Here is a 27,641-nt window from a genome sequence, read left to right as displayed (position 1 = left end):
TGGAATTTACAAATTTAGTAGGTATGGAGTAAGAGGGAGATCCAAACACCTCTGGGCTTAGAGAACATTTGTTAAAGGTCATACAGCAACCCCATCTCAGGAGAAACAAATAACAACAAAAACCCCCAAACCCCCACAACAAAAAAAAACCCAAAACAAGAACACAAGATCTGCCTCCCCCACAGTCCTGCCTTCTTGTTACAAGCATCATTACATCGCCTCAAACTCATCAATCCTCTGCTTGGTGTTGCCTTGCCGGATCTGCCGCAGCGTCTTGTACTTGTCACGTCCCTGTCGCATGTTCTCTGAGTGGATAATATCATTTTGGGTCCTCTTATTTTCATCTCTAGCCTGGGCCAGCTCATCTGTGAGTGCCTGTGATATAAAGGACATTAAACACAGATCATACATGAGAAACTCACAGCTCCTAACAGTGGAGTTCTGTGGTAAGAGCTGGCAGTTGTTAGGTGACTGGACAGATCGGTGATATGGACACAACACACGCCTCCCATGAACACTATGGATGATGTAAGTGATCTCAAAGCCTGAGCACTGAGAATAATCTTTATATACCTTGTCTTCAATTCAAACTGTCTATAGGAACTGTAAAGGGAAAGAACCCATCATGCCTTCTGTGCTTAACCGAGGCGCTAAAGGATCTATTTTCCAGGACCGATTGTGTCAATTACTCTGCCTCTCCCAAACACTGCCTTACCCTCAGTTGCCTCTGTACACGTTCGTTCTTCTCCGCTTCAGTAATGCGCTTCTCCTCGTTGCGGTCATTCCTGATCCCCTCGCTGGAGAACTCTGCGCTGTAGGCAGAGTACTCAGATCCTTCGTCCTGCAAGTGGTCCTGGACATGGTAGTTCACTGGCTCGTAGACAGGTGGTGGAGGTGGAGGTGGAGCAGTCATTACCAGGTGTAGCTCTTCCTTTGTCTTTACCAGATCCTCCTGGGCTTCCCTGGCCTTTGGGAAAAGAGTGAAAAATATTTTAAGGCATTTCTTGCTTTAAGGCAGCTTAACGAACGCCTCAGCGCTCATCTTCCCAGTTCTGTCACTCTGGCATGGGGAGCAGAAGAGCGGGAATTGAATCTCTGCAGAACATCCCTTTTTTCACTAGTGATGCTATCATCACCCACAGAGTGGTGTGCAGGGGATCTGAACAAGACAATCTTCCAGTAAAACCCAGCCCAGGAGAAAAGAATTCAGTGGGACAGGGCAGTTATCCTCATCCTGTTCCCCGGGCGCAGAGCCGCAGGCTGTGAATGTGGGGCCCCAGCTGGCATTTTTAATGCGGTTACAGACCAGGCAGTCAGCTTCCTCCCTGCTTGTGCTGCCGCCCTCCCACGCGGTCGGCAGCGCTACTCACAGGGCACCAGGAGCACCAGGCACACGAGCCTGGCGTGGTTTATTTTGGGGTTTAGTTCCTCAAATTATCCAACTCTGCTGAGCCAGGTACCAGGGGAAGCCACTAACAACAGCGCACGCTCCTCAGGCCTGGTACCTGCAGAGCTGCTGCCTTTGCAGCGCCTGCTCTTGCTTTATGTCATATTTTCAGACATAACATCATGGACTGAATGCATCATGTATTCCTGTGCCCCTTCCCCTCTGTGCTCCAAGAGGATGTTTTATGGATGTTTCCCTTTTGAATTTAGACTGGAGGCTTGTTGGAAGAAAGGGGTTTGCACTGGCACACCGCACTCTCAGCGCAAGTCTGCCCTTCTCTGCCGGTGAGCAGACGTTTCCCCCCACCTGTTTCGGGAAGTCACACCAGGCTGAGCACCGCGGTGTGCTCTGCCCAGGTGTAGGGCAGAGGTACTCACTCTGATCTGCCACTCTTCAACCTCGCTCTCTTTCCGCTTCCTCGCCTCTTCGAGAAGTGCAATCCTGGCTGTATACTCTGCAAGCTCCGTAGCCTGTTGGAGAATAAAACTGGAATTATAAGGACTCTTAAAAAAAAGCCACAAAAAAACCCCAAACACAATGGGAAAACCCCGTTGACTGAGGAAAGATCAAAGTGTTTCACTCCATTTCCTATTCAGTCTTTGTTACAGTGAGGAACAAAAAGTAGATTGCTCATAATAGAAACCAGTGCCACAATGATGCTATGGCATGGCCTAGTACTTCACTGCCCTCTGTTTTTCCCGCAGAACAAGGCTTTGCCTTACTCATATGGTGCAGTAACACGCCTGTATCCCATCCTTAAAATGACTGGGTCTTACCAGCTGTTCTTGGCTCTTCATCTGGTCCAGAGTTTGTCTCTCCAGCTCTTCCTTGGCCTGCAGAGCAGCCAAACGGTCAGCTTCTAAGCGTTCTGCTTCCGCCTGGGCTCGTCTCCTTTCCTCCTCCAGCTGAATGGCTCTTTGGATCTGATCTGAGAGCTCTGGAAAAAGACAAGTCAATGCAGTTAGTCCACAAGCCTGCTCAATGCCAAGAGTCTACAAGACAGTCTCTTCGGTAACCACAGAAGGTATGACAAGCACCTGACTCCAGTTTGCAATACCCCCTCACTGTGTTCCATACAGTAATTTTTTGCACAATACATCAAGTAACAAACTTCACAGGTTTTAATTAAATCTTCTGCAAGGTATTTGCACCAAAGTCTGTAGCACTGGCATGATCCTGCTGCCCTGAACTGGCAGGTCACTGCAAGGACCAGATGTTGCCATTTCCAATCTGCCTGTGTATTGAATCAGAAGCTTCCATCTCACCAGGAAGACTTGTCCCCAAAGTACTTTTTCTGTCAGGAGTTAAGTAAAAAGTACTTGAGAGCTGAATGACCTCTGTTAACTCGCTGCTGAAAGGGGCTGTACTGCCAAAACCCTCTTGGCAATGGGGGAAAACAGAGTTCACATGACCTTCATTTCCCAAGTGCGATCAGCAGGTTTTTATGCCTTGGATGATCTCAGCAGCACAAGCATGTTGGTGTATTTATCCGTATGGGCAGGTATCAGTAAGCCTTGCCAAGGGATCCAGTGTCACCAGATTTAAGTGAGGAGCAGGCTGTGGCCAGTATCAGCCTTCCATGAAGCACAACACACGTGATCTGGTCAGCCAGGACGAGTACGTTACCTTTCTCTGCTTTCTGAGTCTTCACCTCATACTCCTGTAGCCTCACCAGCAGTTCCTCCTTCTCCCTCAACATTTGCTCTTTCTCCCTCTCAATTGTCTCCCTCTTCTTCTTTTCATTTTCTAGTTGTTGCCTGTTAGAAACAGATTTCATGCTTGAGGCTTGCTTTCAGACCTAAGCTACAGCAAGGCAGGAAAGTTGGCTGGGCAGCTCTCCAGGCAGCTCAACAGGAAGCGATGGCCACAAAGCAAGAGCCGGAAGACACAAATACATCCAAGGCTGTTCCTCCAGCACTTCAGAACTTTTGCTCAGTTCTGGATACCCCGTTTCATAAAAACACTTGTGTTTTTGTTGCCTGCCACAGACATTCAGAACACTAAACAGCTGCTAGATGCAGAGAGAGAAAATCAGAGAAGAACTCTGTGCTGCACAGCAGAGGAGGGCTACGTTTGTTACTTCGGTCATAAGGGAAGCCAAGCCAAGGAGGTGTGAAAACAAGAGCAGCGAGGGAACTAAGCCAAGCAGGCCATGCATACAGGGGAAAAGCAACATGATTTGTAGCATCATAAGCAAGCTGCAGCCAGTGGAATTGCTTATACTTTTTCTTTGCCCCTTAGAGGTCTCCCAGCCCCATCCTTATGTGTGGGCCAACACATAAATTGGGTCTGAATACTCACGAGCCAGCAGAACCCCTCTCTAGGTGTGTGCCCCCACACAGGAGCCCACTGTGCCTTTACTTGCACGTTTCCTCACAACCCTCAAGACCACAAACAGGAGAGCCGAGCGCGCGGACACGAGCCCCAGGCAGAAGAGCTGGTGCTCACACCACCACTGCAGGACATCCTGCGCCCGCCCCCGCAAGCCAGCAGCGCTCTGCAGCCACGTTCATGCGGGACGGCTCATCTTCCCCCCTCCCCATACTCAAGCAGCTCACCTCTCCAGTTGTTTCTGGTGCTTCTCCTCCCGGGCCTGGGCTTTCATCTGTTGCACCTCAATGGTATCGGGCTTCCTGCGCCGCATGTACAGCTCGTGGTTGCCCATGCAGAGCTGCAGGATCCTCTTGTTAATTCGCAGGCGAGGGGCGTAAAACACAAAGTCCTAGAAGAGAGACACTGCACAGTTGGTTCTTTTCCAAGCAGGCTTTCTCCTCTCCCAGCTAGCTGCCAGCAGATCATCTCACCACAAGCCACATAAATACAGCAGCAGGGACTGCCAGCCTCGTCTGAAACCCAAATGATTATTTACTTTATGCCTTGCAAGTCTGCGCAGACTTGACAAGTTACTCTGTTCATCCTCTCTAAAAGGTACTTTTTCTGGGAACCTCAAATGTCTCCATTTAGAGGAGACTGTGGAGTTTAGAAATGGTGCAGAAGATTCTGGGTTAGCAGGCAGCCATCTGGGCAACTCACAGACCCCTGGTATCGAGCAAATAGTCTTTAAGTTTGCATGGTTTTGTGACTGAAAGATAAAGCCTGGAACTACAACCAGACTGCAGGCAGTTAAACTGCCCGACCCATTTGAATCCATACCCAAAACACCATCTGTAGTTTTTCAGAGAAAGAGAAGTACCTTCCAGTATCACTCCTTCCTCTCCATGGCATCCCCAGTTAGGTTGGCCATGGCTGTTAGTGTCAGATGAAAGCTTTTGTTGTTTTTTTTTAAACCAGCCACCATACGGGTTGTTTTGAATATTGGGGTGCAGGCAGGAACAAAAGACAAGATACTCTAAAATTGCTCATTCTGCAAAAGGAACAGCCCCAAATTTCTTATCAGGCTTTGACACAAACTATACCCCAGACTGTATCTGCTAGAAGAACGTCTGCTAAGAAAGGGATACAGAGGGCCAAGCCCATTACCCGCCTGGTGATGTTTCTGAGTTCACAACGTGTTCACAAGGCAGCTGAACCACCAGCCAGGAGGAAAAAGACAACTGAGACAGAGGGAGGAAACATAACTGAGTTTTTCAGTGTTAACACCTGCCTGTATCAGCCTCTTGCAAGGCTCCCACTCCAAACTCTGCCAGATTTACTGTTAGGGAGTGGATGAAAAGCTGTGATCTGTAAACAGGAGATTCGTCATTCTGTAACGTGAACAGCTCGTCCAAGAGACTCAGCTCTTGAGAAAAGCATGCCTGAGTGTTGTTGATTTCCACTAATAGCATCACAAAAAGCAGTTCCTCTCCCCCTAAAGCCCAGGCTGTTAATCTGGAGGAAAGCCCTGCAGTACACCATGTGTTAATATCCTTTAAACCACTGAGAGGATCTTCTTCTGTTGGAGAGATTTATAAGCCATTTGCCAAAGCCAAACTGCTGATTACTTCTCAGGCTGAGTACCAGGGTGGGGGAAGAGAAGAAAAGGCCTCTCTCAACTACTCCAGTAGTTTCACAAGACTGACACAATGAGATCCACCTATAGAGTTAATTCCACTTTGTGTTCTCAACAGGTCCCAGTAAGTTGCTAATTCTTCATTAAAATCTGAAAACACGTTGAAAAGAAGTATTGAAAAGCAACATTGTCAGATAGCTACATTTCAGTTCTCCACAGAAACCATGTCCTGGCCATCTACCCTGGTACTCAAGGACACCACTGACACCGTGGCCATTAATTGGCTTTTACTCTTTCAGCAGCACAGAAGTGAGCAGGGAGCATTAAGATGGGAAGCTATATACATATATATATATCCATGTGGTTTTACAGTAGCATTTGGATGATTTTTGTGGGTTTTTTAATGAACAGTAACAACAAAGTTCCTCACCAGCCTCCACACACTGAAAGGAATGGGAGAGGACAAGTCTCAGCATAATCTGGTGACACACAAGTTCACAGAACTAGCGAAGAACCTCAGATTTAAGCATAAGGCTACCTAGCTGGGGGGGGTGGGGGGCGGGGGGGTAATGGGAAAAGGACTCTACAGTTGCAAAATCCTTGTCTTTCTCCATGTTAGATAGCACCATAAGCCCTTTATTTATGCAGCACAGAAAAATAGACAGTTTTAAATACTAAGGCTCGTTTTGCATCTAGAACATCAACAACTTTCTCTTCCCCAAAGACAGTTATTATTTGGAGATGAGAAGTATTGGGTGTTCACATGCAGCATGCAGGAATCCTTGCCAGGCATACTTACTGGTGCCTTCTTGTCAATGGGCTTTATAACAAACTTCTTGTCATTGAAAGAGATGTTTCTGATTTCGCTCCAGGGGAACCCAATCTTTGGAGTCAGTCTGGAAAGATAAATATCTTTAAGAGATGCTGCAGTGAACATTTCCCCACACACAGACACAGACACACACACTGCTTCTAACACACAGACTCCGTGGGATGCAGCAGGCTTTCCCAGTAGACAGAAGATGGCAGCTGAACCAAAACACAGAGAGAGTAGGGGAAGGGCCCAATCACGTCCCACTCACCTCTTCTCATTTAGGTCTGCTGCCCTACTGACCTCTGGCTGTGTGACAGGGACAGTCTCTGCCAAAGCCACACTCAGCTTCACCAAACACCTGCTTTCAATTCACAGCCTAAAATCTGCAGCGTGTGGACAATGTGCTGTGCTTCCAGGAGGCTTCTTGTACATCATGGGAGGCATAAGCCAAAGCAGCTCAGCCACTCCCCACACCTTACTGTGCCCAGAGAGAAGTCTGCCCTGCTCTGTTGCAGCTGGCCTGGTTACCTCCATGCCGCCTTCACTTCTAGGGCATGGGCAGGCACAAACACAAGTGATAGATGCAGATTTCTTGTCGTTTGTTTCCTCCCCTAGATTACAGACAAGGCCCTGCTCTTTCCTTCCATGCAAACTGCTCTTTCAGCCCATCCCACCAGTCACAATGCAGAACTTTAGACATTGGTCGTACCATGAGCTGTACCACGTGGTGCTCTCCTACTGGAAAGCACGCTAGGAAGCAAAGGGCAAGATTCAGACTTCAGGCTCCTCCTCGTTGCTTAAGGAGTTCAGATCTATTGGTTCGTTTTAAATGACTTCTTTAAGCTGCACTAACATTGGAGATTTTCCTCTGCTTTCACTTCTCCAGCCTCAGCATGTAAAAGCATTGAGTTACTCGTGAGATCAGGCGTTTCTGAGCCATCCCAGTCCTTCACCCTGACACACCTGCCCAGCTCTGCAGCAAGTTCTAACAGTATGAGGACTTTCAAATTTGACTGTAACTAATTCCTTTAATTCCTCTCCAACCAAATACTTCCTTTTTTGTGTTTAATATCACATTATTAGTCATTTACTCTTCTCTTGCCAAGGGAGGGCCTATTCTCTGGAGATAGCAGTTAATGATTAAGAATTGTCTTACAGAAGTGCCTACACCAAGAAGCAATGTCCTTGTTATTATCAAACCGCTCCCAAGATGTGTCTGACACACTGCAGCACTGACATTCATTTCTAGCAAATGATTTGAAGACACAAGTATTTAATATTTAGCACTTAGACTTTCTTTCAGGGTTCCAACTCACCAGAACTCTGTAGGAAACTCTTTTGTGGAGCTCACTGGTCACAGAAAGAAGAGCTGGCAGTTTTAGAGGACCTTGTCACAGAGATGGAAAGCTACTACACAGCATGATTTTGTTAGGCCCAAGCATTAAAAAAGACTTCCTTTGTTTAAAATAAGACATCAAGAATAAAATACATCTTCAGAACTTACCATGCCCTAACTCAACTGCATGATTATGCAACACTATGTGTGGGTAACATTAAGCAAGAATCGTAAAGAAAGAGATTTGATTAGACTAAGATTAGCTAATTACTCCAGCCTCTGTCACATTAGCTTAAGTGTTTTGACTCTGGATAATACAGTGTGACAACTAAAGTGCTTCATTTATTAAAAAGTCCTATTGCAGATTCACCTCTTTAATGCAGAGTAAAAAAAGCTTGAAAATCCCTTTGAGTGGGGCACGGACACACACTGCTGTCAGCACAGAGCCTCACACACACTGAGCACACTCACGTTCCTCACACTGAAATCTCTGCTTTCTCACCTTTGCCCCAGTCCCCAAACTCTGCCCTTACAAACCTGAGGGGAGGTAACTGGTTGCTATTTTTCCAGTCCCCCTATCTGCTCAAAAGACTTAATTACATAGTAGCAAGAGTTACAGCAGAAACAAGCAGCTTATCCCAACACTGTATTTGTTTTGCAAAGGCTCCTGATAGCTCTTTACAAGTCGATGGCTATATTCTGTCTGCTCTGCAGCCTGAAAAACCTGTTTGTGTGACCATGGTTACATAGCAAGACCAGTCATTCAAGACTGAAGTATTACATGAGCGAAACTACTTTTCTTTCAAGTGACACTCCTTGTTTTCTGGGTGACAGCACATATTAGCATTGCAGAACAGACGGCATTTCTCATCGCCTTCTTAACAGAAGCTACAGAGAGTTCCAATTAATACTTGGGCTGCATTCAAAGCTTTTTGGAGGCAAAGATGTAGAGCAGGTGAAATCCCCTCTGTATTACAATGATGGTTTGTTACAGAGCCGTGACATGAAACCAGACTTGGAACATTGCAGAGAAAAAAACAAGGGAAAAAAAAAAGAAGAGAGCAGTCTAGACAGCAACCCTGCAATAAGGAAAAAAAATAGGTCTATTTTAACTCCCCTTCAATCCTTCTATTGTGGAGTATTAGAAGAGATTAGCAGGCCTAGACACAGATGTTCTCACCTTCCCTTTACGTTTATTTATAGATGCAGCCTATCATTTCCCACCTACTATCCAATTAATAATGGCTCTGCCTTTAGCAGAAGGGCTGATTAAAACTATGTGTACCTCAGCAAGACCTCATTGCATTCCTCGTTCACTGGTACTATACAGGGTAACTCCTCCCTAGGTTCTGGGTGTCATCTGGCTTTGGTTTCGTGTCCACCCCATAATCTTTTTCAAAACCAGGCAGTTGTACAGACATCTATCATTAACATCACTATAGGAATGGCTTTAGATGTCCAAACCCTCCACAGATACGTCAGCCTACCCAGGTTCTTGTATCTGCTGCTGGCATACCTGGCAGCCTGACCCAAGGAAAAGCTCAGTAAACTCTTTAGTTCAGGGTTCAGCTCTAGAACTGCTCATGATTTACGAGGTGGCACAGTCCAACTGACATCTCTGTGCAGGGCAGGCTACAAAGGCCAGTGAAGTCATAAAAGCAAAAGAGATGTGAAAGCTCATTTCCTAGCACAGCTTCACCTACTGATCCACAACTGGAATGCGATCAAGTTCTGAACTTTGCCCTGATCCTGTAAATGAGAAACGTCGTCCCTTGGCTCCAACACCATCCCTGACTCTGGGAGAGCAGAGGTGATTTGAAAACAAAAAGGAAAAGAAAAAAAAAAAAAAAAAAAGAAGTCTTACTTGTCATCCTTTTCATAGATGTTGAGCCCCAAGGCATCAACCCCCAGCCAAAGGTCAGTTCCTTTCTTATTCTTGATTTCAAAGTAGTTGATTCCATACATCTCCAGGTCTTGAGCAATCTTCAGATATTCCAGCATGGCAGTCTCTCTGGTTGAAGCAGGAAGGAGAGCAGGTATTAGTCAGATAAATGAGAAGCTGTCTCAGAAAGCACAAGGGCCTCAAGAGAAAAGTTACAAATGAACACTGAGCATTTGGGAATCACTTTAGAGGTTACAGCATTACACCTAAGAACATACACACACAGGGGACTATGCCCATTTACTAAGTTCTAGCATTTCCAGACACAAACCCAACAATATTCATCTCTCTCAGCATTCATCCTTGTTTCAAGGCACGGTCAGTTCACCATCTGCCAATGCAAATGCTTCAGTGAACTTAAGGTTAAGATGCATGCCTCTATGTTCCCCTCCCCCTGCCCCAAAGTCATCACTGATACACTGTGCGTAGGTCCAGGATTTTCAGAAAGCCATCCAAGAGACTGTTCTCAGCACTAGTGTGAAAATTCTGAGTTTTATCAGGTGATTCAGTGATGGACTAGAAAATACTACAGCAAGAGTTTCCCCACACTCCTGGAGTCTGTTTCAAAAGGAGGTTGTAGAACTGCGAGCTTAAGGTAATCAACCAGCATCATTAAAGGTGAAGTCAGCAGCCTGGGGACCAATACAGATCACTTACTTCAGCATGCCACTGTGTTCAGCGTGCCACACCTGGATCCGTTCTTCCCACTGCTCTCTGGAGAGTTTATGCTGGTCCATCACCCTACACAGAGAAGGAGAGATTAGAAAGATCTGACTTTGTGTTCTGCAGCATCCACTGATGCTGGTCTTTGCAATAGTCTTACTGAAAAATCAGCCTCACTGAAACCAAGAGGAAGCTCCTGCTCAGTCCGAAGACGTACTCTGAGAGGCAGAGTAATTCAGAATGAACAAAAATCCTCTGCAAAGCTGTCTCTGTTCAATGACCAGAGCCATGAGAGGAGCAAGCAGAACACTGCAAGAGAATCACACACGTGCTGCTGACACTGCAAGGTTAAAGCAAAGCAAAAGTTGGTGTCGTTCCTGGAATGAGACACTCTGCAGAGTGCTGCCAGGAAGCAACCCAAACTTCTCCCTGGATGACATATGCACAACTGAAGGTTGCTCTTTTCTTCTTAAAGAGGAGACATTCATACTGCCAGTTATCAGCATGGTAGCAATGGTTAGGAAAAAAAAGCTGAATTCAAAAGTATACTTCCTCTTCCTAAACAACTCAAGGAGAGAGTGAGAAACCACCCCCTGACAGATAGAAATAAAGGAAGGAAGAAACCTAAATGCATACCAGTTAGGTTAAAAATAACCATGGTCTCAGTGAAACTCTTTGCATTTAACCAGAATGTAAATTCTTGAGTTAAAAAAAACAACCCTCAACAACTCACAAAAAGAAAAAAATGGGAGACTGCATCGACCAACTCCTCACCTCTGGGGGATCAGACGCTCTGAATTGAGGTATCCAGGCTTGTGCACATCTCTGTTGTAATCTCCAAATTTGGCTTGCACAGCATAGGAGCCAAGAAGTACTGCTGTTTCAGGTGGGCAGTAGATCTCATCGCTGAGGATGCCTTCCTTCACCTGCAGGAAGAAGAGCTTCTGCGTGATGTCCTGGATCAGCTCGTCAGCCACATCCTCTGGGAAGAACTTGGCACGGAATCTGAACTGGAGGGGATTCTCCTTTCTGATTTCTTGAGCAGAAACCTAAGGACAGGGGCAACAGCACAAGTGAGCAGGGTTGCAGACAGTACATTGCTTTCACACAGAACATGGGAATCTGGGCATTTGCCTTAAGAGGTGAGTGACTGGCACCTGGCTACTGCTATTCCTTAACTCCCACAGCTTACTGGTGTGAGAACACAGGGGAGACGCATTAAGTTTTCCCACCAAGTCAGTAAAATTCTGCTTGCCCAGCAAACCTTGGTCACTGGAGAATGATTTACCATGCTGCATCAGATGGCAAACCCACCCAGTACTGTACATGTTCAGCAGAGGACAACCTCCTGTCATTAAACAGGTATGTCACCGCCTGCCCCATCCAGAACAACTCTTCATACCCTCACAAGAATTGCAAGTCCACAAACGAGCACATCAGGAGGCAGCTCTGTGACAACTGCCCAAGCCCTGAAGCAACCTCCCTTTCTGATCAGTGCAACAGCTGATCCTGCACAACCAGAGACTAAAACCGTCACAATCACTAGCGAAGATGCTCCTCCAGACACGGCAAGAGCAGCTGCTTCTACCCAAAGTACCACAACAAGCCACTGCTGTGTATCTGACAAACGCTGCAAGGCTTTCTACAGTTCACACAGAGAGAAAGGGCAAGCTTCCACTATGCCACACCTCACCCTAACAGTTCTCATGGAGGTCACAGTTTTCTCCAAAAATAATCCTGGAGTTACAAGAACTAAGGAACAATCAACAACTGGTACATGGTTTATAAAGCTGCAGCCAGTAACACATCAAGGATCATGTAAGCTTTATCCTTTGTTCAGCAATTAGCCCCAAGCCCGTTACCTTTTTATCAAGCTTCAGCCAAGTCTGGAATCCTTTGTTGTCCACGTACTGAAGACCAAAGTACCACACTTCTCGCAAACCTATGGTTTTAACTACCTGCAACAGAAAGGTTAAAATAAAACATTTTAAAAAAAGGTTATTATAGGTTTCTGTTCACTTGAGGTCCAGGTGCTCTCTCAGTCTTACATCACCTGTGGGCACAGGCAACAGCCTAAACCCACTGCTCTGACATCTCTTGATTTCATTTTATAGACAAGCTATACAGCTGCCACCGTAGAGACAACAACGGCACAGGCTAAGCCACTACAGTTTCTAGGAGGAGATGATTCTGGAGAAACCAGGCAAGACACAGGGCAAGTGACAGGCCACCAACAGCTAGACTGGTACAGACAGCACATGGGTCTTTTGCTGGCTTGTATCTACTGACCTTTCTTAAAAGTGGACTTGGTGAAGCAGACAGGTTACTTCTCTCACTACGGTGATATGCTGTTAGTACTAACTACAACTACCTAGCAGTACTAATGGCTCAAGTGATCTTGTCTGCCAGTCACCAAAGATTACCTTGCTGGAGGAAGCAGCTGAGGGGTGCTTCACACACCTCCTGCAGTAAGCTCCCTGTGCAGTTTGGAGAATCAAAACCAGCTACAAGCGTTCTCAGTCAAGGGTGTTCTTTTTTTTAAAACAAAGAAGGACTGGTGTTGAAGAACAAAACACATTGATGGCCATATGTTAGGACACATTTCATTTCCTATATTGCAAATACTAACCAGATGCAAGATCCAGAAACACCATCCAGTCAATGGCAGATGCACACTTACTAGTGAATCCAGTCCTGTCTGGACATGTTCCTTATCCTTTGTGAAGGACATAACCCAACAAGCTCCTGACCTCCTCCTACTCCTGACCACTTGTTCTTATAGCCCAGTAGTTTGCTGCCAGCTCATCTACCTGTAAAGCTGTGGCTCTAGACAGAGCTGAGATCTGGAAGGATCCACTACATATACGTATCTGGATCACTTCCTTGATGTTATTGGCAGAGTAGCTGCTCAAAGTGATATGGCATCACTACAAGAAGATGAACTGAAGGGAAGGCAAAAGCTTTTTAAAACTACTTTGCAAGTTAGGAAAGTGTGACAGGCTTGAGAGAATGTAGTTACATGTGCTTCAACAAGTTTTAAGATCCCAATCCAGGATCTGTTTCACCCTCCCCATTTATAGTATTGCTGGAGACACTGTCTCTCTGCTGGAGAGCAGACTTGAGAGACAATGATTTTTGGATACTTAATTAGTTTTTGCAGTAGTTTCCCTTAAATTTGCTTACCAGTGAGCTAGAGCCAGCAGTCTGTATCTGGACTGGCTTCCTGGGGTTAGTAAGGGAGGTGGGGATAAAGGCACCATGCTGTTCAAGCTGTGAGCATTAATGTTCCTGTGACACTGTTGAGTAACAGGCAGCTTGTAAGGTTGGTATGAGCAGTGGTATCAGCAGACCGAAAAAATTCCACAGTGGTATGAAAAATGTCACTAAGCAAATACAGTTTTAAGGATAAAGAGGTCAGTGCCTACTAGTTGAGGAAATGGGATAGCTACATGGCTAGACACTGTGGGCTGCATTCAGTAGGCTGCAGTTAATATATTACACTTCAGCAGGGCCGTAAGTAACTAGTTTTAACACACTAGAATTTATGTTAAAAAGCCCCCAAACCCAACAAACAGGAAGCTCCACACCCTACAACTTTTCAAGAAGAGCTGGGGCCTGAAAACACTTCAGCCTTCACTTGACTAAAACCCCTTTTTCCTCCCACCCCAAAGCGGCTTGTTTCACCGCAGAGCAGCCAAGTTTTCTGGCAGCTGGGTGTACTTTTAAAAGGGTCAGAGCTGGCCTTTACCCAACCTAGCAGAAAAGCAGGGCTACGTTGAGCTGGGTACTTCCTGTTGCACAAAAAAGTGTTGCAACTCTCCTATAATAGAGAGTTGCACAAATCCAGCAGTTATCAGGTCTTTATCTCGGGACGGCTCTTACAACAGAAAAAGCACACTTCTATAAATCAAGTTAGCCAGCCTGCAGATGATGTGACCCCTCAAGTTCTGCCCAAAACAGAAAGCAAGGAAGAAGGAAGCATTATGCTAAATTTCACAATTTGATGATTGTGTTCCAATACAAAGATGTGGATATTCTGGGAAACGGCTTATAACCTTCCTCCATAGCAAAACAAGGAAGAACTAAGAACCAGGGCATTATGTTCAAGATGGGACACCTCCCCTCACCCTCCTCAAATGCATGAGGCAACAAATCTCGAATCTGCCCGTTCCACCCAGCAATGCACCCATTCCCAGAAACTGCTAGTGGCATACTCCTCTCCATTTGAATTGCTTTTCCAGGATGGCACCAGGAGGGGCTCCAGCCAGCTGCAGAGCCCACAGTGCTCGTTCTTGGAACACCTCAGAACACTGCTGTATAAACTCTGCACAGGTCTGACTGAAGCAGAGCTGAACTCAACATTCACAGGCTCCCACTGTTTGCCCTGTTGTATAAAAGGGAGCTATAACCCCCCTTACGTGCAGGATACGCTTTCGCTAGTGAAGCCAAAAGCGCAAGAGCACTGTGAGAGTACTTTGGCTTGCTGACAGCCAGGCCAAGAAACCATCTTGTGGCTTTTAAAAATAGCTTGCTTTTTCATTGGCCTTTCCCCCTGCACAGTGCTTCTGCAGTTGGAGCTGGGCCACTCCCCATACCTGCGAAAACCTGTTGGCTCCATAAGTTTTATGAGAGTGTAAACTCCATCCGAGATAAGGGCCTAGTAAAAGGCTTGCACAGCACAAGTGGCGAGAGGATGCCAGAGCAGCTGCGGCCAGGCACACAGCCTTCCCCTTCCCCAGATCCATGCTGCACACTAGTACCTCAGCCTTCCCAGCAGGCACAGATGTGCACTCCAACCAAGTATGGACCACTGGTAAGAACTTCCAATCACAGGTTTTAAACCCAAGCCGTAGGATGTGAGGAGCAAACCTTTATAAGGTGACAAATAGTCCACTAAGTGCTGTAACAAGCAATCCTCAGAGGTTCACGACTACCTAGAGAGCAAGTTAGAAGTATCTTGGATCTAAGGCATCCTGCCTTTTTCCATGACCTCAGGTCAAGAAAGTAGTTTCTTTTCTGTCAGAGATGACCCTAACTCTTAACAAATGTAAGCATTAGTGAATATACGGGGTAGGAAGTTCTTATTGAATCCTTGTCATAAGGAACATAGGGCACAGTTACACTGTCTGATAAAAGACATTTCATTTAAAAACCTGGCTTTTAGTGATTTGGATGTTTGTATCCTCAGAGATGAAACCAGAGTTCTCTGTCTCAGGTTAGCATGGAAGGGGCTGCGGGGGGAAGTTTCCCTGATGCAAGGGTGATCAGCAGTGGATGGAAGGTCAAACACCAAATGCTGGTTCCAGAAAAATGTAGTTTTCCTGTGTACTTCACCACATTTCCAGCCAATGAATACTTGATGTTTATCCAACATCCAAAAAACCAAAAGGAATTCAAGTTAGACTTAATGCATTGATTATAACTTGGTTTTATTCTTTCACTCCAACCAAGAACCAACTAAGCATTGTTTGTTTGTTTGTGGTTTAGTTGGTTTTGGAATCTGCACGGTTGCTGTAAGACCTAGCAAGTCCTTGCTAACTCATTGAGATGAGAAATTGCACGGACAAAACACTTACCAGGAAGGAACACTGCTTAGCCAGTTCTGCCTACCTGAGTTAAAGCTCAACAACCCTGTGCTGTGAAGGCTAGCAGGGGACAAGTGCAAAGGAATTGATGTCACACTTTGTAAACAGCTTAATATGTGTAACTGAAGTCTCCATAGATGAAGTCTTAGTTTTCAGGGTTCCAGTAGGGATATCTCAAAACAAGCTTTTTTTTTTTTAAACAAAAAAACCCAAACCAAAACCAACCCATGTTCCATTTTCTGCTGAAATCTAGGCCTTACTTCAGTTTTTAAGAGTAAGCTACCTAAGAATAACAAAGTTTTACAAAGTGGTCTTCATTTATTTTAGTTGTTTTTACCTGACCTTTGTAGGTCCACCTCCAAACAGACCTGCATATTGCTAACAGCAGGAATAATAACAGTAAAGGAGGAGAATGTTGGCTACTCGTGCCCTCCACTTCCCTTGGAACCCCTGGAGGCAGGCTGGACAAGTGTCTGCTCCACCCTGCTGCACCGTGGCTTCTTACAAGGCATGCTGTTAGATCTCCTGCACAGACATCACAAACTCTTCTGGTTTTCCAGTAGCTGGGCAAACTCGGACACCCATGGCAAGTGGTTACCTCCAACCCAGCTTATGAATGAATCCAGCTATGCCTACATCTTTGTCAGCCATCTAGCCCCAATTCTGAAGTTTTATGCCCAGAAACAACCTTTCAAATTTAGAATTTAAGAAACAAATAAGACCTAAGCTGTATTTCAGAGCAAGCAGTGCCTTTTGTACACAACCACCTGTGCTCTCTAGAGGTTTTAGACTGTCTCATGACATTTCATCACCCAGCACTGCTGTGAAGACAGGTCTCACTGGAACATGACATACCTGCAAGGATTTTGGTTTTGGTTGTGGTTTTTGTGTTTTTTTTTTCTTTTACCATGATGGAATTTAGACAACTTGGTTGGGACCAGGGGCCTCTGATTAGGAAGTGGAGAGAAGAAAGAAAAATAAGTTTGGAATCCAGTCTTAAGAAATTACTATAGTGTGAAACGCACTCCAAGCTTAAGCAACAAGAGCCCATACCAACCCTTCACTGACCTGGTCAAACAGCTGTTTGCCTGTAGTGTTTGGCTGGATGGCAAACTCCAGCTCTGCATCCATAGTAACAACTCGAACATTGATCTAAGGAGAAAAAACAAAAAGCATTGTTCAGGAGGAATGGCAGAGCATTTCTCAGTGCTAACACAGGACTTTGTGTACCATACAGTCTCCACGCTTTGATGCACTACTGTAACCTCTACAATACACACACTTAAACCCCAATTACATTTGTGTTATCACTCCAGCAAACGTAATTGGGGCACTGACTTTGCTGTCTTATCCAGATCGTTCTGCAGGCTTTCCTACTCCACACAGGATTGGACTGACCTTCTGATTAAATGAGAGGGCATTTTAGGGTTGCATGTTTCCAGGTGTAAAACCCCCTGGAATAAAGGCTCCAGTGACTGTGCAGCATGGCTGCCTGCAGGCCATCCCTTGGATTACAAAAGGCCCTAATGACTAAATTAAATTTAAGACTTATAATTTAACTTCCATTTATATTACAGCTGGAATTAATCTGAGGTTTAAAAGGCAAAAGACGCAGATTATTCTTCCAAAGCAATCAGCATTAACCTGATAAATGCTCATTCTTCCCCCTCATAAAAATCTACTCAGCATATAAAACCAGCAGTTATGGGTACAGAACGATACTACAGGACAAGAGTTCACTAAACTGTTGCTGTCAGCGAAGACACAACATAACCAGATTTACTGCAGCAGCAGAAACAGACTGCAAAACAGAGGTCACTTGCACGCAGAAGACAAGTGTGTTCAATGGCTGGAAAAGGTCTGTCAGCAGGCTAGAGACAAAGGCAGCAGCTGAGCTTGCAGGGAATAGCAGGAGGACCATCAAAATGGCAATCAGGGAAAGATTATCCACAACCCTTCCACTACAGGAGACTGTATTGCTTGCAATAGTATATGATGTGTCAAAAAAACAAACCAAAACAAAAAACCCCCAACCACCCCAAACCCAAGTGTTAGAAGCCCCAGAACAAACTAGGGTAATTGTGTAGCTTAATTCTACTACTGAGAGAGATTTGACACATGGTATTTTAAAGGGAAGAGAAGAAAAAGTGGACATGTAAATACAAGGCCAAACAACTGATAAGATATGCGCAAATGAGACTATATGATATTTTTCCAACGTTTTATAAATGCCACAGAAAGCTGGAGCACAGTGTTTCCTGTGTAGCAAGGGAAATTCAGATACCAAATTCTCAGGAACAGCAAGACATCATTTGAAGATGTGACCTTAAAAAGCTCCTGTTGCTTAATTCCTCTGAACAATAAATCCCTAATCATATTGTAATCCCTTTCTACCCCCTTCAAGAAAACATATGCTCATAATCTGCAGTTTTGTATTGTGCAAGTTATCTGTACTTCTGGCTGAAACACTACAGTGGGTGTAAAATAAGTATCACTTCGCAAACTAAAGGAGCTGAAAGGATGTGCTTCTCACTCCTTACCAGAAACCCTGCAGGATGTTGGCTAAGCAGAGAATTCCAGTCTGTAACAGCATGCTCATCTGTTACTCTGTCTCCTCAGCAGTTATTTGCCAGTTAAAAAAAAAAAAAAAAAAGGTAAATTCCCTAGTCTAGAGGAACACTGTATCTTTCTCCATCCCTAAAAGACCCTTCTGGACTCAGTTCCCTTCCTAAAGGCTCAGCTACACATTGAGAGACTTGGTGCTGATGCCATCTACCTGCTAAATCTTTTAAGCATGATTGAAGACCAAAAATTGAAGGCATCTACCTTTCACTTCAATCATTTAAAGCTATAAATGTGCAGAAACATGACAGCTTGGTTATCCTAAAGCTTTCAAGGACACTTGGGGCACGTGGTGAAGGTTAATGTCTGTGTTCTCAAAGGGCTGAAGGACCAGCAGGTGTGCCCTCAGACATGCTGCCAGCCACAGGACAGGCAGGGCAAGAGGAGACAGGGCCTCCAGCAGCCATCACTCCAGAGAGTCGATGACTGCCTGGGAAAATGCTTTGAGCCTTCTTTCTCCCACAAGAAGTCCTCCTGCTTCTCGTCTCCAAACCTTAGCCTTGATTTCAAGAGGAACATCATGGTTTTAACAGCGTTTCTAAACAGATGTCCTACAACCACGTCACACAAGGTTTTAGCCACAGAGAAGCTTCTGGTGAAGTAGGCAAACAGAGCTTAACCCACATGAAACCCTGGTTTAGACAGCCTGGAGAAACCTTGATGTCTGTTAGGCTGAGAGAAGGCAAGTTTGGCATTCAGCTCAGCCCACACGAAGATCGCTGTGTCAACAAGATGATTAAATCAAAACCCGAGGTGCTAACAAACTCTGAGTACTGTTGGGGAGCAAAAAAAGCAACAACTCAGACGAATTTCTACCAGCAACAAAAAGAGCAAGATGCAGTTAAGACACAGCCAAAGTCCTGCTTTACCCTGATAGACAAGACAGGTCATTTCTAGGATCCCCACAAAATCCTGGCAGAATCCCAGGACAAAAATTGAAGCCATAACATAAAAGAAAGCCATTTTTAGTTGTTTCGGAACACAAATGCTTGGAGGGGGCAGTAGAGCTCATGACTTTTATACATGAAATAAGAGGTTTTAAATGCCCATGGCATGCTAAAAATCCTAGACAGGAAGATGAGATTTCCTTCTCAATAGGCTCATGCCATAACACTCTACAATTATACTTTTATGTCTGAGACTAACATACTCTCAATCAATGATAAATAGGGCCTTAGAAGGTTTGCTTGTGTGTATAGAAACATCACAGATTGAGATTTTTTTCATCTTAGGATGCATAAAATTACAAACAAATTTGATCCAGAGGAGAAAAACCCCTATGCTTTGAAAAGCCAATGCCATTTGCATCTAAAGGAAAAAAAACCTCCATGAATTATAAGACACAACATAAACCAAAGACCTTACTATGCTGAACATTAATTCTATGACTTCAGACTGTCCAGGGTAAACTCTAACATATTACCTAGTTTTCCAACTGAAACAAGAGAGTGCAAGTAAAATCAAAGACAGAGCAGAAAATAGCTTCACGATATAGTTTAAATAAACGTAATGTTATGGAAAGTTCTGGTACTGGACATTACAGTAGTTAGAATGGGATCTTCCTTGTTTCAGCAGTGCCCTCAAGTCATGCATTCATTCTTACTCCTGTTGTTTGTTTGGTCGGTTGTTATGAGAACATCCCTTCTAATGCTTAGTGGATCAATCCACGGGACACTGCAGTCTTTCAGAAGCTGTGCATCACACAGGACTGAACTTGGAAAATTAAAATGATGTGGGAAAAACATTCAGAAAACACTGTCTCTTAAGGAGGCAACACATCATCAACCAGGTCATTTTCTCTGTGCAAGATCCAAGACCCAGATAGGAAGCAAAGACAACTGCCTCTTCATGAGCACTGTTTCCAGGTCTGTTGGACACTGTGTGTGCACAGGTAGTTTTTTTTTTCCCCCTGAAGTCTGACTCTCAAACCACAGCCTGGTGGTCCAGAATCCACCTCTGGTTGCAGGCAATATAGTATCTTTGAACTTGACCACCCATCTTCTGATATTTAACTTCTTCACTGTAAAACATCAGGTGGAACAGGAGAAAGCCCACCCTCACACACATAGGTATTTTGTATCCTGATGCATGAAATCCCACACCCCCTAAGTTCACCTGCATAATAAAATAGTTCAGTGAAATCATGAAGTTGTGCAAGTCATTTAAAATAACATACAATTTATTTCCAGGGAGCCCATAAAATAAAGGGCAGTAAATACCAACTTTTACCCACGTACACAAGACAAACCAGTACTTAACAGGTTGCACATCACTACCATTACCGAGCTCTAAATGCCTCAGACAATGCTCAGGAATGTTTCCTTCCTCTTTCAGAGGAGGGACAAAGACCAGAGTCTTAAATAGCAGGTGTACAAGTGCGAATGCTAGTGAAGTACCTTTCCCAGTGGGGGTGATTAGTGTTATGATAATAGGGGAACCTAGAAAGGCATGCCTTCTTCCTTTGTCACTGGATGCCTGGAAATCCCAGGCAAGTAGCTGGGACACGTAGGCAGAACAAGCACAGGGCACTGAGGGGATAAGGGTTTAGTGTTTCTGGAATGCTGCACCTGCACAGCACACGCTGTGGAAAACAGCATGCAGGCCTGGTAAGGGCTCCTGCACCTACACAAACTGACCCTACAGCACAGGGACACGTTTGTGCTAAAGGAATACCTCAGTCTTAACAACAAACAAGAAAAAGCAACAGTATTAAGAATACTATTAAGAATGCAGTAGCATTAAGCTTGTGTCCTCACATCTGCAGGTCTCCTCTTCCACCATGCAAGCAATGACTAGTTCTGTACTTGCAATAGGTAAGATGTTTTTGCCCCAAGCCACAGTGCATCTGCCTGGATGAAGCAATCTCATCTCAACCTCAGCAACCAGACCTGTTCATAGGCAGGTGCAGTGACCAGGCACCTGCTAACAGGAAAAGCAGTTTCACACAGCACCATCGGAGGACACTGAAACTCTATTCATCTACTTTCCATGCATCATTGTTTGTTGGTTTCAGGCCCAACAGTAATGAAAGATACTGTGCTGGCTGGTGGAGTAACTGTAGTCCCAGCTCCCGGAAACTTTTTGGGGAGAATTTTCAACGTGGTCAGGGAAAAAGCCCTAAAAGCTCCAGAGCTCAGACCTTCAATGTCTGCCATTTCTGTGTGTGGTGGTTTGGCCCTGGCTGGAGGCCAGACACCCACCAAAGTCGCTCTATCACTAAGTCTCTCTATCACTCTACTTTTCAGCTGGACAGGGGAGAAAATATATATTGAGAGGCTTAGGAGTCGAGATAAGGACAGGGAGAGATCATTCTGCAATCAGCATCACGGGCAAAACAGACTCAACAGGGAAAGAAAACTCTCTGATTGATGACACTGCACACCCAGTGACACCAGAGTTGGGTAATGAGAAGCATGACCAGATCTTAAAGCACCTCCCCCACCCCTCCCTTTCTCACAGAGTCAACTTTATTCGTAATTTTTTCCCTTCCTCCCCCCCCCCAGGTGTCACTGGGGGAGACAGGGAATGGGGGGTTTGGGTCAGTTCCTCACAAGCTGTTTTCCTTCTTAGCTGGGGAGGGGCATTCCTCACACTTCCCCTGCAGCACCGTGGGGTCCCACCCATGGGAGACAGTCCTTCACAAACTTCTCCAATGTGAGTCCTTTCCCACAGGCTTCAGTTCTTCACCAGCTGCCCCAGCATGGGTCACTTCTATGAGGTGCAGTCATAAATCATAGAATGTGTCTCAGTCTCTCAGGCCCAGACTGCTCCACCCTGGTCCCCCACGGAATCACAAGTCCCCCAGCAAACCTGCTCCAGCATGGTCGGTCTCTCCACAGGCTGCAGATTCTGCTGCCAGGAGCTTGCTGTAGCACAGGCCTCCTATCCAGCAGATATTCCATGATTCTACATCACAAACACAGCATTTGCAGCCAGTTCTGTTTCTTCTCTAACAGAATTACCTGCCTCATTGATCAGACCTCATCTAGTGACACATTTGTTGTGGACCCATATGACATAGACTATGTATACAATAAATCTGAGCCATGTGACACTGACTGAGTGACAAGTTGTGCACATGGATTCTCCAGAATGTCTGTCAAAGCAGAAGAAAACAGCATGAATATCAAGCAAAGCATCAATTCTATTCAACTCCTGCAGGATTGCCGGGACATGTACTCTGATGTTTTCATGGCAGGCCAAGGGGCTTGAAAACATCCCTTGTAATCTCATGGTTGCTAGTACACAGAGGTCCACAAATAGCTCCAGTCAAAATCTAAAAAGCTGTTTAGGAGGACCAGGCTAGAATTCAAGGATCTTGGTAGGTCTGAGAAATAGCTACAGGTGTTACACTTGGAGACATGAGAATGGACAAGAGGCAGACAGAGAGGTGAACAAATTACAAGCTTCCAAACAATGGGCTACAGCAGGACTGTAGACAAGGATGTGGTCTATTATAATCCTCAGAAAAACACTACATTTCCTGGTGTGATGCTATTACATGGAAGGAAAAATTACATTCTTGAGTGTATTTGTCACTTGAAGTATTACAGAAGGTGACTATTCTGTTCTGCTTGCCTGACGACTTGCTAGGTGGAATGCTGTCACTGAAATTTGAATGCTTCTTTTGGAAGGGACTGAGTTAATGAAGAAAAGTCTGTACTAACCTGCAGGTCAGGTGTGGTTTTGGGTTGGTGGTGGGATTTTGAGTGGGGCATATTTTGTTTGTTTGTTTCAGACTGGAGTTGATTTGTTAGCATGGCACTGATCACTTCCCAAGCAGAGTTGTCTGAAACATGAAGCATTCATAAAGAAGACAGCAAATTTTAAACCCACAAGAAGGGAAACATCAAAAAAACCCTCTTATTTTGCAGGCTAAGTAACAGGAAAAGAAACAGTAATTGCTGGAGTGGTAAGACACTGGGATACTCTCTAGTCACTTGGGCACAGCCTTTGTACGAGAGCTCCCCAGTGCTACATGTGTATGATTTAAAGCATCTCCAAGAAGCTAAAATGAGAGGGCAAATAACAAACCTGCAATTTGTCTTCTGTGGGAAGGAGAACCTGACTCCTATGACAGTGGGGAAGAGATGCAGAGCACAACACTGAAGACAGCCTTTCAGTACTATCTATGCACTCCTCCCTTGCTCCCATGCCAGAACCCTTTCTGCACTACCTGCCCAACACTGGTTCAGAGAGGGCAGCAGCAGCACAGCAAAACAGCCCTGAGTGTTCCCTTCCACACTGCCGAGCACATAGTTTGCTAACAAGGGAGAAAACAGCCTCATCGGGTCACAAAAAAAAAAAAAAAGACTGAATAGGGGCCAGCCCCATTGGCATCCACTTGACTGATAGGCAGAGTTCAGCACACTGATTTAACTGACCCAGTTTCTCAGCATACCCTGTTAAATCAAAAGGACCCGACTGTGAACTGAAGGATACATTCCATTTCAAGTCTCACTGCATTAAAGGCTGTTTCCTCACTGCAAACAAATGGGGACATTAAGTCACGTTCCACCGAAATTCCTCAGAGTCTATGAAGCAGAGTTAGGTACTGCTGCATTGGCAACAGGTAAAATTAGAGTTGAATAGGCTGGTCTTTGTTCTTAAAAGCTTGGTCACCTTCCCTATTAGAGGGGAAATACCACAGAGGGTAAATACAGTTGTATATAATAATCTAGACAGCTAGTTATTACTTTAAAATTGTCCAGCATGATTGTCAGGCTTAACTGCTAATCAACTTTCATGCAACAGCTGGTGAAACTGTATTTTTTTGGTAGTAATCCTCAGTTTTTATGGAGCAATAACTATACTTAAACAAAATTTCTTAACTTTATTCAAAGGCACTAGGAGCCCAGGCATTCATTGCTCTCATGTAAAGTGAAAATTACTTATAACATCTTCCATGGAAGTTTTTCTGAAGAGAGAAAAAGTAGTTCGAGGGGAAGCCAACAAGAATTTTGAAGTGAAACCTGAAAGCTAAAGACTCGTTTGGATGAAGGGGAGGGGTGGGGGGCTTATTGTGGGCAGGAACACCTTGAATACCCAGATCTAGAGAATCATCCAGAAATTCCAGTTTTAGCGAGGCAGCCTGAATTTTCAGAAGGAACTTCCCCCTCCCGGCCAGCATACACAAAGGTCACGAGAAAGACAACCCACTGAGCTCAGTTCTGTGGCCAGGTCACTTTTTGAGAGATAGCATGAGGCCGTCCTTACCATTAAATGTTAATTCTAGAACATAAATTCACACTTCTTTAGCTTCTCTGTGTGGGAGAAGATGCCATACTAAATTACACACCTATCTCAGCTTCCTAACCAAAGCCTGACACACCTTTTGCCAGCATACAATGGCTGCATAGCAGGCTTCTGGGTGAAACCTGAGAAGCGGTCATCATAGCTGTAATTCAGTTCTTTATCCCAGGGGAAGCAACAAGGCTCTGCATGCCAGAGGATTGTGAAGATTTCACATAGATCAAGTGGATGACCCTTCATCAAATCGCTAGACCTCAGCCAGACTTCCAGCACTCTCCACCCCTGGTCAGCTCTGTACATTTACCATTAGGTGCTCTGTGGAACAGTAAAACCAAGTAAGCACTCTTCCTTGCTTGGGAGTTAGGGGGTAATTAAATCTTTCTCTCACCCTCAAATGAAGCCCCTTACACTTAGGGAGCCCAGGTGTTTTCCATGCAAAAAAATTGTTCATGCTTTCTCTGAGGGCTGTAGGAATGGTTTACTCTGAACACAGACAAGGCTAAGAAGTGGCAGGAGGGTTTATGGCATCCTGCTGAAATACATTAACATATACTGTAAAGACTTCCCAATACCCTGACAATGCTAAGGGAGTATCTGTGTACAAGTGGCAGCCTATTTAAAGGAGGAACACACAGTCAACCGCCGCTTGGATGAGCCCTTTGCCCTCAAAGGATGTTAGGATGGATTTAGGAACACCGACTGCAGCCACAATAGGCCCTTTGTAACTAAAGGATAAATACAGAGCGAAGCTGGATCCAGCTCCTTCATCCACAGGCAGTTTTATCATGACAGCTGCTGCATCTAATTAAGTACAATGTAGTTGCAAGACTAAAGCTTTGCACATGAAGTTTAAAGAAAGCTCTACAACCAATCCTCAGATCAGCTTTATCTCAAGAAATCGCTCAGACTCCAGAACAAATTAGACCATCTCTTGTGGTCTTACATCAGAAACATCACCATGGGGCCAAGTGCAGATAATATAGGGGCTTAGGATCTAAAGTTTTATAATAATTTCTGAGTCTTTTAAACAATTTAACATCTCTGATGCTGGAGTCAGCTATGTAAATTGATGCAATCCTGCCCTGATCCCCACAAGGGAAAATAAAAAGGTAACCAAGTATCTTACAGTCTTGATCCACAACACAAACATCACTGGGTCCCTCTGCTTGGCCTGGCATTTGGAAGCAACAGGCATGCGACAACCTATGCGTCACAGTACCCTAGTAACAGACAGAGGCAGGGGCTGAAAGCATGAATAATCTAAATAAAAGCTGTAACAGCCTCAGGGCTTCCCCTGGGTCTGAGCACCAACACTGGTGCCTTTCATTCCAATGCTTATGCAGAGGTCTAGGCTCTAGAGCACAATGGCATGGAAAACCCAGAGCCATTCTGAAGTCAGAAGTCTGGCAGATACCAAACCCGAGACCAGGCAACAACACAGCCTGTCAGCACACAGGTCTCAACACGTTCAATAGACCCTGTACAAACAGTACCAGCACAAGGTACAACCATTGTTCTTCTGAGGTGGAAGAGCAGCACGTTACACTGAGGCAGGGCAAGCTGTGTGAGTGCACCGAGCCTGTGACTTACTCACAGGATTATGCCCTGAAAGTAGAAGAGGATACCCTGCTTTCAGCTGAGAGAGTTTCCTTCATAGAAGCTGGGGTGGGTCTGTGTTATGGATTGGTGCTGAAAACAGCATTGATAATGTAGCAATGTTTTGTTATTGCTAAGCAGTGCTTACACACAGCCAAGGCCTTTTCCGCCTGGACACATCATCCCACCAGTGAGGAGGCTGGGGGTGCACAAGGAGTTGGGAGGGGACACAGTTGGGACAGCTGACCCCGACCATATGACATCACGCCAAGCTTATAAGGGGCTCAGAAAAGAGGAAGGACAGGAGGCAGCAGCGTTCAGAGTGACAACATTTGTCTTCTTAAGTAACTGCTACATGTGACAGAGCCCTGCTTTCCTGGAGATGGCTGAACAACTGCCTGTGCCTGGGAAGTGGTGATGGAATTCTTTGTCTTGCTTTACTTGCATACATGGCTTTTGCTTTACTCAACCCACGGCTTTTCTTGCTTTCACTCTTCTGATTCTCTCCCCCATCCCACTGGGATGGAGCAAGCAAGCAGCTGCATGGAACTAAGCTGTTATCTGAGGTAAAACCATGACAGGGGACCAAGAACCAACTCTTGGACAAGTGTTCTCAACATCTGTCCTCTTCCCAGATGGAAACATTACAGGTTGAAAAGCTGCATTTTCATCAGATGCAAACTGAAGAAGCTCACGGGTATCCAAAGGCATGGAATAATTTCCATGCAAGGATCAACTAAACGAGATAGGACTTCTCAGTCTGGAGGGACGTAAGATATTAGGATGTAACAACATAAAAATCCGTGAGTTACACAGGTTGATCAGGGACCATATATCCATTGCTTTATTAACAAAGTAACAAGACGACATCAACACTCTGAACAAGATAAAAAGTTTTTCACTTAATTCTGTAGCAAGGAGTTTTGTAGATAACTTTCCAAACAATGTGAAGGTTATCTAGGACAGCCTTTGCTAAAGCATACTGTGGATGTGGTTTCAAGGAGAGAGTGGACAAGTCCAGAAATCCATTTAGTAACTCATTATATAGTAACTTTCAGCCTCCAATACCTCAGCAGCTCAGAGGAAAGCAATGGTGCATGTCTTTGAAATACTCATCAGGCATCAGCGTGTGGTCAGCACCAGAGGTATACTATTAGGCTACAGGGGCTTTCTGCCTGACCTGGCAAGGCCAGCCGTGTTCTTATGGAAGTCAAAGTGCAGGAGGAACATGAACTCCATTTACTTCAGGAGGAATAGCAAGTGTAACAAGTCACACAAGGCCCAGTGATGATGCATTTGTCAAAGAGTGAATTATTGATTCAGAACCTTTCTGTTTTCCCTATTCCATAATCAAGCTCTCTCATTTTACCTCACAGGCTTCAGAGGAACATACCATATGGCATTTGGAAAATTTATGAGTGGGATTATGCGACAT

General features: G+C 45.0%; 1 protein-coding gene across 1 annotated transcript; it reads right to left on the bottom strand.

The window, feature by feature from the left end:
• Positions 1-210: 210 nt before the first annotated feature.
• Positions 211-27,641, bottom strand: EZR (ezrin; the record flags this gene model as incomplete). The annotated part of the gene is made up of 13 exons (XM_084261041.1): positions 211-375; positions 716-967; positions 1,825-1,917; positions 2,224-2,384; positions 3,074-3,204; positions 4,006-4,169; positions 6,196-6,292; positions 9,411-9,557; positions 10,146-10,229; positions 10,926-11,200; positions 12,014-12,105; positions 16,801-16,888; positions 27,600-27,641. The coding sequence occupies 13 exons, from the start codon at positions 27,639-27,641 to the stop codon at positions 211-213; spliced, it is 1,791 nt and encodes a 596-aa protein (XP_084117167.1).

Source organism: Gallinula chloropus, assembly GCF_964237585.1.
Source record: "Gallinula chloropus genome assembly, chromosome: 3".
NCBI lineage: Eukaryota > Metazoa > Chordata > Aves > Gruiformes > Rallidae > Gallinula > Gallinula chloropus.
The sequence above is the reverse complement of the archived record's forward strand: the minus strand, read 5'-3'. Positions and strand labels throughout refer to the sequence as shown.